At 39.4% G+C, this 15,271-nt stretch overlaps 2 protein-coding genes across 3 annotated transcripts; both read left to right on the top strand.

Moving 5' to 3' along the window:
- Positions 1 to 440: 440 nt before the first annotated feature.
- LOC113681464 (lipase member K) lies at positions 441 to 6,767 on the top strand. Its single transcript, XM_027198553.2, has 7 exons — positions 441 to 699; positions 2,617 to 2,933; positions 3,961 to 4,207; positions 4,667 to 4,819; positions 5,206 to 5,277; positions 5,860 to 5,928; positions 6,242 to 6,767. Exons 1-7 carry the CDS (start codon positions 571 to 573, stop codon positions 6,473 to 6,475), a joined length of 1,221 nt encoding a protein of 406 aa, XP_027054354.2. The 5' UTR covers positions 441 to 570; the 3' UTR covers positions 6,476 to 6,767.
- Positions 6,768 to 7,870: 1,103 nt separating this feature from the next.
- Positions 7,871 to 14,699, top strand: LOC113681481 (uncharacterized). 2 transcript variants are annotated; one of them, XM_089198546.1, is made up of 3 exons: positions 7,871 to 8,010; positions 13,452 to 13,620; positions 14,059 to 14,699. In XM_089198546.1, exons 1-3 carry the CDS (start codon positions 7,911 to 7,913, stop codon positions 14,204 to 14,206), a joined length of 417 nt encoding a protein of 138 aa, XP_089054672.1. In that variant the 5' UTR covers positions 7,871 to 7,910; the 3' UTR covers positions 14,207 to 14,699. The 2 variants fall into 2 exon arrangements, with proteins under 2 accessions (XP_089054672.1, XP_027054372.2); XM_027198571.2 differs by lacking the exon at positions 7,871 to 8,010 and adding an exon at positions 10,973 to 11,251.
- Positions 14,700 to 15,271: the final 572 nt, after the last annotated feature.

Raw genomic sequence — 15,271 nt, 5'->3', positions numbered from 1 at the left:
ACTTTGAAGGACTCCTATGATCAAAATAAGAATAAACAAATAATTTAATCTACAGCAAAGAGGAATCAGGAGAAAAAGGTAGTTTGTTTCAGAAAAATAGGAAAAAAAAAGGATTGAGAACACGATCTTAGGAAAATCGAACCCGGCTTGTAAAAGTGCTCTATGCGGACAGTTAATCAATCATTTACGAAACTCATACAAAATAAATCACGAGTGATAGTCTGCGAATACAGCCATCTCTTATCGTGCGTCAAGATCGAGTCATGGGGTGCATTTATAGACAGGCTACCACAGAAAGTGTCATTTTCCCGCTAGTGATTACGCTTCATAATTTACTTTTCTCAACGCCGTTTTGGTAGAAGGAGTCGTCGTTGCGTGACATTTCTCATCACAGGATTCTGTGAGCACGTGTGCTCTGGGAATAGCGCATTGCGTAAACAGTAATACGATACACATTTATTTGACCTTCGCGACGCAAGCAAAGTTCCTCTTAAATCATCGTATTTGGCCTAACGGGATCAGAAGCGTTCTCTTTAAGTTCGATTGTCTCACTACGAAGGCGCTGATTTTATGGAGAACATGCAGTGGATCTTTCAGACCATCATCGTGTCCTGTTTTGTGATATTTTGTGGGGGAGAATTTATTCCTTTTAAACATTTGGGACTTCATCATACTGATCCGGATGTCTTGAGAAATGTGGTGAGTTAACTCAATCTTTTCCTGCTTGTGAAGGAGCAAACAAAAAATTGCCTGAGGTGCCACGCGACATCGATTGCGCGTTGCCTCCGATAAGGAAATAGAGGCAAAAAATCTAGCCGCAATCGTACTTGTAATGGTTAGTGGTCTAGATAGACATCAACGACGTCAACATGCTTCAACATATCAAGAGCAATTACAGATGTTATTGCACCCGACCTTCAAATTTTTAAACGGTCTTTATTGATTTGTACGTTCTTTACTTAACATGGCTCGGCAAATGTAATTAGATCGTTTGTTTCTACGCGTTACTTGGGATAGTACAAGTATGGTACCTATAGACGATCGATAATATTAGCAAAGCACGTTCATTATAGTACGTGTATTGAGTAATCCGTCACGTGCTGGCGATATGAAATAGGCACGTGACAACCTACTGAAGGATCACCTACGGGGAAGTGAACACGAGTTATGAGTGCAGATTGCCACTAAGTGCCCTGGTTACATAGAGGTGGGGGACGTCAGGTAAGTGAGGTAACCCGACTAGGTGAGGTAACCCGCCTGTCCATATGATCTCTTATTTTATTTTGATCACGTTTACATGATAGGTGGGGTTACCCGCTAAGGTTGGGTTGCCCGGTCTGCTGGGTGGGGTTACCCAGTCAGCTGGGGTGACACTTTGCTATGTAAACGTCTCAAGGTGGGGTAGCCTTCTTAGCCGGAGTTGCGTTCATGTTACCAAAGAATCAAATGAGCCAAACACGAGTGTTTCAAAACTTACTTTAAAATTTACTTTTGTTTGTTTTTAAAACAAACAGAACTAAAACTGTAAAACACCAATTTTAACCTCGACATCAATTCATGATTACTCACGTTTTTATCTTGAACCCAACACTACATTAACATGTTATGTCGAAGTGAGGACGTCGTACCGTTAGAAACAGTGAACGCTTCGAGCTATTGGCGAAAATCTTAGAGGAAAATAAGTTGCGTTTATTCGGCAACGTTTTACCACACGTCGCCGTAGTGACATTTTAACTCCTGCGAGCGCGACAACAACCCCGAGAATCTTCACCTCGGCATCCCGGGGTTGTAAGATTGTAAGTAAATATTTTTTCACCATGGCTAGGCGTGTTACCTTACCTACCTGGGGTCCCCCACCTCCATGTAAATAAGCCCTTAGTATAGAGTGATGTATTGAACTATGATCGAATGAATCCACTTAAGAAATGCTATTTTCATCAGTATTTTAAATAAGAAAAAAAAACCAATAAAAGAAGACTTAAAATACGCACAGCAATGGTTAAATTATACGATTAGAGGTGAATAAAACCTACTTTTCCAGAAATTGTGCGGTTCATAAGACTTACAATGATGCTCAGTGGTCATCTTGTGATATGTATGATTTGAAACCGATACCTGACTTTCCGTGACAGCGAGAAAAACAACTGATTTACGTTGTTTAGATAAAGAAGTGGCAAGCAATTTTTTAATCAAGCAAAGTTGCTCTGTACGAAGTACAAAGAGCTCTTAGAACACACAAGCCTTACGTGCGTGTTCATGCCACACGCAGGTTGTATATCAAAGTTAAACGATTTTACTTCAGAAAGTAAATGAAATTCAGACAAACCATAGTTTTCACTGAATTTAGTCTCTTTCTGAGATAGCATTCTTCCTTTGTGTGTCAAAACACTGTATTTTGTATGTATGCTCCTGCTGTCAGTTTGTTTTTTCGGATTTTTAACACTACTTAAAACAACAATCGACCTTCGACCGGCTAAGATCACGCTTGCTGACATAAAAACTGCCAAGGCAGAACAAAAATTCAGGTGTACATATCTACGTAAGATAAAACTAAGTCGAACGTCGTCCACGAGGAAGGATTTAAATTATCTACTTAGTTGAATTTTTTCCCTCTAGACTCAAATAATTGCCAGCAGAGGATACCCCGTCGAAGAGCATCACGTGACGACAGAAGATGGCTTTATTCTTGCCTTGCAAAGGATTCCTCGCGGAAGGAACGAAAAGGAAAGTTCTTCTCGTAAAGAGGTAGTATTCTTACAGCATGGCCTTCTTGCAGACGCGACGAACTGGATCATAGATACTCCAACCAGAAGCTTAGGCTACATGCTCGCGGACAGCGGCTACGACGTGTGGCTTGGAAACATCCGAGGAAATGATTATTCAAGGCGTCACGTGAAGTACTCTCCACATCAATCAAAATTCTGGAATTGGAGGTGAGTTTGTGATCCTGTTTTGAAGATAGGTTTCAAAAATACCCACTTGAATTCCTGTTGGTGTCTTAGCGCGAGCGCACTAGTTAGTTGAATGACCATTTTCGCGGGCGGGGTGATAGCTTTTTCGGCTAAAGGTTAAAATTTTGGCCGATTTACAGCTTACAGTTGATATCTTTCCATTGCTGTCACCAGAAATTTTTATTACAGTTAACCTTTTTTACAACTAACAGTTAAAATTTGTCAATTTTTACGCCCAGCAGCCAAATTTTTTTTGGCCGTTTGACGGCTAACGGTTAGCCCCATTGGAACCCTCAATATGTACTCTTTTAGTAAGGTGGGTATTTCTTCAAAGAACTTAAAACCATGACTTGTAAAGCATTTTCAGTGTTTCAAATTACTTTTGATATATTCTCTGACATAAAGTGAATTCACTGAGATCTGACAGTTATGATACCCTTTGCTTAAAAACCTACTGAAAGTGAAAGTTTACTTGATTTCCTCGTGAGCGAAAACCTTGTTAGTCATTTCATGGTGATATGATACTTTGTGAGCTGTTTTAACTTATCGGCAAGAGAATATCAACAGTTGATATTCTCTAATTCATTGGTCATTTTGCGTTGTTACTTGTGTTGACTACATGCATTGCGCCCGACCTAGTTCCTTCTCACCCACCAGCGCGAAGGGACCTCAGTAAGGATGGCAAAAAGAGTGACCTTGGGTACGAGTTCGGTTTGCACGCTGCATGTGCATGCATGAAAACTTCGTGCAGTAGGTGTGTCATAGGTTGTCAATCGTTTTTGGGATAAACCCTCTTTAGATCGGTGCGCGTTAGTAAGGAAAATCGTTGCGAGACAACTAGAAGTAGGAAGGAGTTGGAAAAGGAACCCTCTTCGACTAAATATTGTACGAGTTTTAACCAGTACCTTTCTTGACCCTCCAAGTCACTGTTAATGTCTTGACAATTCTTTACTTTTCATGCCTATTACCTCCTCTGGGTGTGTTTCACTCCGGATTTTTAATTTCACAGTTGGCAAGAAATGGCTAAGTACGATCTTCCCGCCATGATCAATTATGTACTGAAAGTCACGGGTGAAGAGCAGCTGTATTATGTCGGCCATTCGCAAGGGACACTGATTGGTTTTACAGGATTCTCTGAAAATCCAGCTCTGGGAGAAAAAATCAAGATATTCTTCGCTTTAGCACCTGTCTATACTTTGAATCATTGTACAGACATTGCAAAAGGCGCAGCAAAGCTCATATATCCACTTGTTAAGGTAAGGAGAAAACCTTAAGATTTATCATATTTGACGAAGAGGACAGGAGATATCTATTACACATATTAAGTATATACCTCGCACTGCGCGAAACAAATTTGGGTAAGGGTTCCGAAAACCGGACCCCAAGCTCCCATCAGAATGATCTTCATGGAAGCTCGGAGGTGAAAGTTTCTTTTTCATAATGGCAAGGATTCTGGGATCAATGTCAGCATCTGAGAAATTGCGGATCTGCCCTCCCCCCCCCCCTCCCCTAGACCAACATTAACGCTGACTTGTTACCAGTTGACTGTTTCAGGGCGGGGGGAAGGGTAGGTGCGCAGTTTCTCAGATGCTGGAGATGATGGCGTATCGTCTCTCTGTTATTCGGCACGACGAAATTTACTGCTCTAGGATCCCAAATCTCATTTTGGAAAAAAGAAGTGAGTTAGACAGATTTGCTTTTCCCCTTCTCTTTAGAAATTGTTTCCTGGTATGACCTTTGATCTTCTTCCCGGAAACTTCTTGAGAGCTCTGGTCAATCTGGGTTTCTGCGCAAATCCTATCTCTGAGCGAGTTTGCTATGATTTCATGGAGTTGACGATTGGTATGGATAGCGAAAATATCAATAAGGTAAGATGTTGACAGCAAAAGACAATTTAAGAAACCGTTTGTTATTTATCGCCTGAGGGGGGGGGGTTAAGGATTTTTGGTGTGTCACGATATTAAATTTGCATCACACCCCCCCCCCCCCAAAGGCTCTAGAATATTATTATGATCTTCCCCTCGTTGGCAGTCGATTTCTTTTGTTCTCCTTCCTTTATGCTCTGTTGCAACGACTGATCCCCTACGTTCCTCCTGAAAACCATGTGATTCCCCCCAAAAAAAGTCCACCCCCCTCCCACCCCCTTAGGCGATAAATATGACTGGTTCCTGAAGGACAATTTTTTAATGAGAATCTTTTACTCCATAGTCACAAACTTTGATTTTCACTGACCTGTTTTTCCACGTCTTGACAGTCGAGAGTACCTGTGTACCTGGGTCACTTTGCAGAGGGGACATCTTTCAAGGACGTTGTGCATTTCGCACAGGTGTGTATTCTACAGGTTCTTGGGAAACTGGGGAGATATCAGCAAACCAGTGATCAATAGGATAGGAAATCACGTGCACGTGTTATACAGATACATTGCTATTGCCGGCAATCGAAGTCGCTGTAGTGGTAGCCAATCAGTAGCAGAAGTGCTGGCAGTATCTGTGGTAAAAGTTGTTGGAAAAGAAAAAAATGATTTATAAAGAAAAGCTCTGCTTTAGCGACTCCGGCCTCTTTTCTAGCTTGTGATGGTGGCTCAGTTCTCCCTTTCCCCCCCCTCCGCTCGCAGCCTAACACTCTCAGCTTTCGGGTAAACAAAATGACGAGTGTATAGTGCGTAATCGGTAGGTTTGTTAAGAGCGTTAAACATTTTTAATTTTTGACATCAGATGGTGCACGAATTGTCCAAAATTAAATAATTGAATAAAAAAAACGGTAATGTAATCTAACAAAGGTCGTATGTAACACCTTTTCACTTAGTCTAATGCATTAAATTTGAAACAATATCTCTTTCCTCGATGCTCTCCTCTGCTGCAAACTGGAGCTTTTACATTAATCCTACTTTACTTGTTTACGTTTGTAGTTGATTGTGAACAAAAAGTGTCAGAAGTTTGATTACGGTGAAGCTGGGAACATGAAACACTACAATCAGGTAACGCATTATGCCAGTGAGTTTGAGTTTGTGTTCATGTTATGTAAGGTTTCCATCAGTTTTACTGAAACAGAATAACAAAACGAATACAAATAGTTGCATAAGTGACCGTCACTTGAAATTAGTATGCCTAATCACATGATGCCATGCTGGTGTCGGGAAGTTGTTTTCAGAGCGTTCTGAGAACCTACCTACGTTGATATTTCTGTGGATAAGCAGAATCGTGACATTTTCGGCTGGTTCAGAAGAGGGTTGCCAAGACGTAGGCCCTGGTTTTGTCGTCAGTTTTAATTTTTTTCTCTTTTCTCTCCAGGCCACCGCTCCTCTCTATAACGTGAAAGACATGAATACCCCAACTGTGCTGTTTGTAGGGGCCCACGATGTTCTCGGTGACCCAGCGGATGCGGCAGCACTTAAGCCGCAAATCTCTAACTTAATACACTATGAAGTTATTCCCGGCTGGAATCACTTGGACTTTCTATACGGGATAGACGCAGCAAAAATTTTGTATCCCAAGATTTTGTACACTATGGAGAAGTTTGAATAGGGCTCTAAATCTGTGTACCTCGTAACATTAATATCTGGCCCTCGGTTGATCGGAATTTACACTCCAGATTCATTCCAAGTTATTCAACGGATATTCAAGCGAAAGATAGTTTAAACATTTTTGTAAAAAGCAATTTACCACTGCATGTCGAACACGGCAATGTGTGCGATCGCTCTCTAGCTAATGTTTAATAGTTAATTTTAAAAATGGTTATAAAGTTAAAGGATTGCATTTGGTGTAGGGCATCCATAAGTGCATTGATTAAAGGTCATGGTCTTGACGTTAAAATGAACTGCACCATTGTTTTGATGACTTCGACGTGATGAGACAATTATGTCCCAAAGAGACAGATTTGGGTGAATACAGGAGCTCCTCGGTTCACGTTTCTCTTTCCGCTAAGTTTGCGGAGCATTGCAGGTTACCCCAGGATTTCGTCAGGTTTTCCGGTAGTTCCCTTTTAGTCATGTACTTATTTCGGGAAGGGAACGATGAGGGTAAGAGTCTTTCCCGTGAACACAACACAAACCCTCATCTCTTATCTTATTGATTGTAAGGAAGACAAGGAACGTGGTTCTGACTCAAACTAACCTGACGCGTGTTTATCTGTTTTTTCTTTTCTTTTTATTTGTTATTTATTTGCTCTTTCATTCTATTGAAGAAGTTATATTCATGATTTAATGGCATACATAAAACAGCTGGGCTAGTCGTTATAATTCTTGTCGAGTTAATCCAGGTGGATGATCTTATTAAGTTGACAATGTAAAACCCCAGCTTGGGTTAATTAAATGGCGGAAAACGTTTTCAAATTTGACCTAAAATTTCTACACGATTTTTCTTTTCCATTTATTTGTTCAGCTTGGAGATCTGTCAGAGCATTTTATCTGGGTTGCACGCTTGACATGAATCTCTTTTGCGCTATTTCCCCTTTGTTCAATTACCGCCCTCATCCCCACCAACCCTTCTACTGTGGCTAATAGTCCCTCAATGGGTGCAAGAGTAGTATTACTTGGAGTTGTTGATTTGATACGGGATTTGATTGAAACATTACGTGTCTTGTCCAACAAACCGAAGACGGCTGTTGACTTGAACATTCTAAAAATATACCCATCGAACTAGATAGAAGGTTCCTTCAACTCGATGGAAAAGATAGAAGTTGAGCAATACTAAAGATTGTTATCGTCAAAGCTCAAATTGGTCATAGCGTCTCATCGATGGTGTAATTTAATTTAATTACCTAGAGGTTTACTTTTTCATGCCTTAACTTGATACTGAATACATCCCATCCCATTATAGACTAGTAGTTACAGTCAGTTGTATTATAAACGAATCATTAAGTATTATTTACAGAATTTACTGAAACCTAAGCTTGTTACGGACCAGCTTTTATTATTTAAGTTAGCCTTTCGTTCTGCTGTTCAAATTCGAGCTCTACATCATGGCGAAGTCTTCTAACGCTTTTTGGATTGCTACATCTGTTATTCTGGTTACTGTAATGGCTGGCAGTGTAATGCTGTGGAGCAAAAGGGAAACATCAGGTCAGTTATAATTAAGTTCAATATGTCGTAACTTCAATGCCCAGTTGGCCTTTAGTTGATGACCGAGTAACACTTAGACAGAACTTTTGGCCCCAGAATGACCCATTCCAAACTCAGTTATGAATCTATGATTGACTGGTCTTGTTTTCCACAAAAAGGGGTCTGAAGTGAACAATCGAAAAGTTCAGCGAGTATTCGAGAAACTGTTTGCATATAGGGAATAAAACCTACGTAGCGAAAGTCACGTTTTTTGCTTGCATTCCTTCGATCTCTCACAATTCTCAGTTGGGGGTCTGATATACCTACAGATCGAACATGTCGAATCAATCACTAAAGCTAAGCCGTTCATTTCACACATTGAAATCATGACATCAATACTAAATGGGAATATGGGCTAAAATCGAGAAACAAATGCGTTGCAAGTTCGATTTTCCTACGCCAAAGTAGCTTTACCTTATCTTTAAGAAAATCCTAACAAAAATGACTAAGGCTCATTCAATTAACCTAAATTCCTTGTTCTTAATAAACATGCAGTACAAAGAAAAATAAATGAAAAGTCAAAACAAAACCCGTGTAATAAAACTTTGACAGTTTTAAGTAATGTTACCTGTACTTACTTCCAAGTGTCATTTACTCTTCTACAAATACGTCAAAAGAGAACTTACAAATGTTTATTGTTTTTTAAGAGGGCACGGTAACGAATCCTGCAATCTGATTGGTTCTTTACCCGGTCAGTATTTTCCTATCTCTGCCCACGGGCCAAGGTAACGCTTTCGTGAGTCGCCGAGTACATCCCAACTTTCGTTGTCATTTTTCATAAATATACCTCGTTTTCCGGCTGGGCAGTATTTTTAAGCAAACACGTCGGTCACTACCTCAAGCCGATAAATAACTTATGAATCCTCTCTTTTCTCTCTATCAAATCAATTTGGTTGACAGAAAAATATTGGTTTCAGAATGAATTTGTATAAACAATAGTGTCATTACGTTGGTTGACAAGCGGCCTAAAAACCGTCTGCAATTAATTTTAATCGTTCTCAAAAAGTAACCAGAAAGTTGAAACGTGAGGTATTTGGTTACAGTTAAACTGAACGATGGAACTTTCATTCATTTAATATCTGAATTTTCTCGAGCAATTTGTTCATAGTGAAAGAGCGAGCGAAGTTTTAATTTAAGTTCTACAACAAATATACGCTCCTGGTGAGTCTTTCCAATTCCGTTCAATTTGGACATTTGTACCTTAAATTGCACAACAGAAATCGAAGGAATTTTTTGAGAAAAGGCCGCATTACATTCCCTTGTGTCTCGTTGGAGTGTGCCGTTCGAATTTAGTTTTTGTGAAGGAAAGATCAGAGTTACACACGCCATTACAGCAAACAAACGAGCAAACTCTCACAATTTCAAAATAAAAAAATTGAATTTACTCACAATTACTTTCCTCGCCGTTTACTTAATGAACAGAGGTAAATCCTCGTACATGAATGAATGGTCGATGAGAGTGAATAATACTTTCCGTTAGATCATTAACTGATTTTGAAGAAAACATTGTCGTGACAGACCTTGCCAAACTAGTTCTGATGTTTTTCAAATGTTCCTACGCTTTTTTTTTCTTGCGCGCTCTCTAATTGACAGGTCTCAGATTGTGACAGATACTTGTAAAAATAATGTTTCAAAGTTTGTTTGGAAGCCTTTTAAATCACCTTTATCGTTACGGAAATGAAAATGTTTCGCTGAGGCATCTCTCTTAAATTTGCATCACCTCTATTTTAACTACCATTTACCCACTCAAAAATTGTTCAGTTTATGGAAGATCTTGCCGTATTTACGTCCATAAATCATTCGGGTTCTTTCGGAAAGAATTTCGTCAAGTTTAAAAACAATAAATATGTTATTTACCGGCTAAGGGTCGGTCCGTATGGTGAAAAACTGTGACCGAGGTCTTGAAAATGCTGCCCTAGGCCTACGGCCTCGGGCAGTATTTTCAAGACCTCGGTCACAGTTTTTCACCATACGGACCTCCCAGCCGGCAAATAACATATATGTATGACTGTACTACGGGTCACGGACAGCCTAGCCTATACATACCCACCGAGACAACAGCTGCGAAAAAGACTAGCAATCTACATTCTTCTTGCCCAGAACTAAAAAAAAACCAACTACAACAACAGCCAAAAAATTGCCTCACAAAGGCTGTTAAGGGTGATAATCTCGCATCTTAAGCTATCCAAGTATGTTTCAAGGCCATAAAAAAGGAGCAGCCTAGCCCGAGGCTAGCAAAGCAAGACATTTAAAAAAATCTATTTAGTCATCAGCATTTATACAATTGAGCAAACTCAGCAATAAGAACGAACAAGAGATTATATTCTCTTAAAACGACTGAACAAACCACCCAACTTGCTCAGAAAATATTTGAAAGGAAATGAACTAAATCAACTCGAAAACAAAATTATAATTTTCCCACTTTCAATGACTATTTCCATAAGCGGCTACTGATGATTACATTACATCGATTTAATGGGCGGCTGGGGCGAAAGGTGAAATCCAAACTCGAGAGCGGGCTCGGGAGACAGATAATCGGTTTTTATTGAAACTTCCACTAAATAACATCTCCTATGGTTTTATTGTTCTGTTTCAGGAATGAATCAAACTCCGCTAATTCCCTATTTGTCATAACCGTCTTTCAATAGTGAGCACTATTTTTAGAATAAGATTGATTTACGTCATTGAATTGAGAAGTCGCAGTCTCTTTGGACGAGCGTTCTCTATCGTCGAAACTTAAAATTTTAAAATTAGTTCATTTGAATCGAAGACGTTGTAGTATCCACTTTGCGTGCGGGCCATTAGCAACACGCACAAGTTGGTTAGGAACCTCTCAGCAATGTTTTGTTTTTTCGTGATGTCCGCTGGCACGATGCTCAAACATTCTTTAATGACTCCACCTTTTGAATTCAATAGTTCAAATGAGACAAAGGCTATCTCAGTGTCATCACGCTAGACAGTCCGTACGCTCCCATCCGACACACGGCAATGTTGATAACAGACAATTTAAAAACGCGCGTCAACCCGAAACGGTTCAGTGCCACAGTGAAGTTTGTCGTGTGAGGAGATCGAGGATTTTCGAAGTAGTGATTACTAAATTGAGCATTCATGGCCAAGGAAAAAGGCTATTTTCCACTCTGTACAGGAGTTTCCATCGCCTTGTTAGTGGTTGTGGCCTGTCTTCTTGTTATTCTTAATAGAGGCAAGTAATTTTATCATTAATTGAACTTTATTCATTTGAAAAAAATATCAACAACCATAATATCATCAAACCAAAGATTAATCGCCACTCTCTGTGACTGAGAAGTTGATTTATGAGAATAGAGAGACTTCTCGATTAGCCGGTTAAGTCGCTTAAAAGCGATTTTTCTTTCCACCCATTTCAACAGATTCATACTGCCCTTTAACTTACAAAATTTTAAAATATAGAAACGGGATTGTAAAGCGCGGTAAGGAGTGACTACTATGATGAAATATTTGAAATGTAAATTAAATCTAGGGAAACAGGACACATTTCTCTCAGCAACTTTATTTCAACTTAAAACCTTTCGCAAAGAAGACTTTGAACGTGACTTCGCAGTCTTCGCGTGGTTAATAATCATACTTCAAGTGCTGATTTGACAAGTAAACTTCTTCAATCATGTAGGACTTCTCTGTTCTCAATTATACCAATTCATTCTTTATCATTCGCAATCAATCACGTCAAAAGAAATTTAGGGTATTCTACTTAGTGTATCTGTTACGAAAACTTGCGTCCACTCTTCCTCGGTAGGTAATCATCAAGGAGAGTTTATAATGCATACTTCAAACGTGCTTATCTTGCTTCAGTTTTTTTCTCTCCGCCGATATACCGTGTGTAGAAGAGCTCTAGGCTACAATTGAGAAATTGAACGTTTCCGGCCCAACTCCTCCCATTTATTTTCGACCGATCACGCAAAGAACCTCATGGATCATTGGTCAATGAGAACTGCTCTCGTGAAATCGGTTTCGTGCTTTTAATTTTGCTCTTTATTAAGAAATTAGAAATTGCTACCCAAATCTCAAGTACAAGGAAAAACTATTTCGTGTCAACAAGGTTTAGAAGTCAATCACCTCCTTGTTGTTTATAAGGAAACTGAACCAATTTATTCAGAAACAGGATTTGTTAGTTTAATTAGTATAAACTAAGATCAAAACAATTTTTGTCCTGTATTGAACAAGCCCGATGCACGATTTTAGGGTTTTTTTCTTTTGCTTTCTCGTTGAGCGTTTTGCACATCACAGTTTATTTCACCTAGTTTAGTCTAATACAGTACCACGTCGTTTCAGTTGTATCCTTTTAATTGATGGCCTGGTAAGCAATTGACGTGTTAATTTAAGTAGTTATTCAGTTTTATCAAAATTCGATAGCTATTTTGCAAATTGTGAAGGGAAGTTGTAGCCGTACGTGACTCAGATAGATTACGTGGTAATAATGTCATTTTTATAATGAGAAGTGGATAATTAAGATTTCACTTATCAGTAATGAAAAATCCATCAATTTTACTTGAACTGTAAAAATATCAAACAAAAAAAAAAGAGAAAAAAACGCGATGATCACCTTAGACAGTAGTGCGTCTCTGTTGTATCCAGCGACATTATTTCAAATGGCGAAATACTTTAACTGCACTCAGCTTCATAGGTTTACATTGGAAATTTATTTCAGAAGCTCTTAAATGTTCATTCGCTAAGTCGAAATGATTTCGTGTTGCCACCCGTTTGGAACGCAGATCGAGTAGAGGAGCCACGGGTTTTTTATGTAGGTAGTGACATACAGTCTCTTTCTTTGATTAACGTCAATTGAAGCTTTGAAGTTTCATACAGTTTAAGTTTTACCTTGCGTTTTAGAAAGCTCTCACTTCATTTGGCGCGCCATACAACGATTGCATGTTTTACAGATGGAAAGCCTGATGGAATTTTATAATTATTCGCAATTTCGCCGATATGTTAATGAGACATTTTAATTAGACGAGCTAAGCCTGAGACATCATATTTGGAGAAACAAGTTTAAAAGTTTATTTCATCTTGGTCTTCTTCGCTCACGTTATCATCTCAAGATTCCGCCTCCTCGAAAAATAGGAACAAAATACTCTTCAGGGTAGTTTTTTTTATGTTTATTTATCAAACAAGAGTATTCTGCCGGCGTTGTCAGTTTGACCATAAATTCAGTTTTTGTCGGGACACAGAGAGGTGAATCAGCAACACCAGTTTTGATTGATCCCACATTCCTGTGAGTCAGCTAAGTATGAGTTAAGTGAAAAAATTCAATGAAGCCCATTTGGATGGGGAAATAACGGCAAGAATTTTTTTTATTGATTTATCTTTCCCTCTAGACCCCAACTTAACTGATATTTACTCCGACCGGCTCTCTATGTTTTCCTCAGATAACACAGAGATTGCTACGGAACATGTACAAAACCCACGAGAGACTGCACCCAAACATAAGAAGAGCATCTCACAGACAGGGAATTCTACTTTAATAACTGAGACAAAATCAACACATATTCACTACAATCGAAGGGAGTTCTGTCAAACGTGCTGTCACACACCACCGTAAGTATCTAAAACAATGTAATTTGGCTATCGCGGAGTTTGAATAATACTTCAACAGCTTCTTCATACCCTCCCCTCCCTTCCGCTTAATAAAGCAAATCCAAACACGCTGAGGGAAAAAAAATTGGGATTGTGGCATTTTCGTTTCGGACAGTGCTCCACTCACATAGTGTCGACTCTCATTATTATTATCATTATTATTACTATTATTATTATTATTATTATTATTATTATCACGTTTCTTTAGAATAAGAATTTTCTCTTTGGTCGAGGACGGTCTCGTTCTAAAATGTTCACCACTATTTGAGTGACTCAGCCCTTGTACTACAAGTTGTGGTGCCGGCTGATTTAAAATCAATTTCGTCGAAGTCCTTTGTATTTTGAAAACGCGTTGCAATAATTTTAACTAAAGAAGTCGTCTATTTCTCGACAACACAGATGCTGGTACAAGAACCACAAAAAATGTAGCAAGTGTGCGAACAGCAGACAATCAAAGCTCTTGATAAAAAGAATTCTTCAAAGATCGAAGACGAAAGCGGCGAAACATCATCTCAGAAGGAATAACAAAACAAAATTGAAGGATTAATGAGGAACAATAAAGTAAAAAGAACAACATTCAACTTTAAATCACAGGAATTCTTTAGCAGATAGCTGGCCTCGCGCAAATTCTTCGTCTAGAGGGAGCTTCTTACTCAGGGAATTCGGAAAACAAGCGAGGAAGTAGGTCATATTCTGAATTGTCAAGAGGAAAATGAAATACTTGACCCTCAAAGCCATCAGTGCAAACTTAATGCACGATCTTTGTTGGCCTATTGTCACGCAAAGGACGGGAATATATCTAAGCAGTACGAGACTGCACCTGGCCTACAGTTTACATATCCACGCATGTTCAGTTAACGCTTAAAAATCTTAGTCTCCCCTTCATGTCTCAAACACAGATTTTGAAATTCGAGAATTTTATCAAGATATTACCAATGTATTAAATTATATATACTCTATATCACATTTAAATTAAAATGTAAATAGGGTCAAACATCAAAGTCTGTATCTCAATTGAAACAGGCTACTTTACAGTCCAACTCTCAGCGTAAGTTTCTTCTCTTCTTTTGTTTTAAGACATCTCATCTAAAAAGTTTAGCTGAGAGAGGAGAAATAATTTGAAGGGCTAAGTGAAGTTTCGATACACTTCGTTTTAAAAAGAACCAGCGATAGAGCTCGGGGCTATGCCCCCTAAAACCGAGCTGGTGCCGCAATACATCTTAGGGCCTGTTAACATGGAGGTGGGGGACCCAAGGTAGGTGAGGTAACCGCCTAGCCGTGTTCGAAAAATGAAAAAGCGTTTACATGCAATCTTACAACCCCGGGGTGCTGGGGTGAGGTTTCTTGAGGTTGTTGTTGCGCTTGCAATTAAGGGCCTGTTTACACCGAGGCGGAGGACCCCAGGTAGGTGAGGTAACCCGCTTAGGTGGGGTAACCCGCCTTTCCATATAATTTCTTATTTTATCTTGATCACGTTTACATGATAGGTGGGGTAACCCGCCTTGGCGGGTTACCCGGTCTGCCAGGTGGGGTAACCCTGTCAGCCGGGGTGACAATTTGCCATGTAAACGTCTTAAGGTGGGGTAACCCGCCTAGCCGGGGTCGCATTCAT

This window comes from Pocillopora damicornis, chromosome 2 (assembly GCF_964200805.1).
Source record: "Pocillopora damicornis chromosome 2, jaPocDami1.2, whole genome shotgun sequence".
Lineage (NCBI taxonomy): Eukaryota > Metazoa > Cnidaria > Anthozoa > Scleractinia > Pocilloporidae > Pocillopora > Pocillopora damicornis.
The sequence above is the reverse complement of the archived record's forward strand: the minus strand, read 5'-3'. Positions and strand labels throughout refer to the sequence as shown.

What these genes read in the sequence shown, in the direction of transcription:
- LOC113681464 (XM_027198553.2), top strand. Translation starts at nt 571, where the DNA reads ATGGAGAACATGCAGTGGATCTTTCAGACCATCATCGTGTCCTGTTTT. An exon ending in CGGATGTCTTGAGAAATGTG is followed by an intron (nt 700 to 2,616) that starts GTGAGTTAACTC and finishes TTTTCCCTCTAG; the next exon opens with ACTCAAATAATTGCCAGCAG. An exon ending in TCAAAATTCTGGAATTGGAG is followed by an intron (nt 2,934 to 3,960) that starts GTGAGTTTGTGA and finishes TTAATTTCACAG; the next exon opens with TTGGCAAGAAATGGCTAAGT.
- LOC113681481 (XM_089198546.1), top strand. Translation starts at nt 7,911, where the DNA reads ATGGCGAAGTCTTCTAACGCTTTTTGGATTGCTACATCTGTTATTCTG. An exon ending in GAGCAAAAGGGAAACATCAG is followed by an intron (nt 8,011 to 13,451) that starts GTCAGTTATAAT and finishes TGTTTTCCTCAG; the next exon opens with ATAACACAGAGATTGCTACG. An exon ending in ACGTGCTGTCACACACCACC is followed by an intron (nt 13,621 to 14,058) that starts GTAAGTATCTAA and finishes TCGACAACACAG; the next exon opens with ATGCTGGTACAAGAACCACA.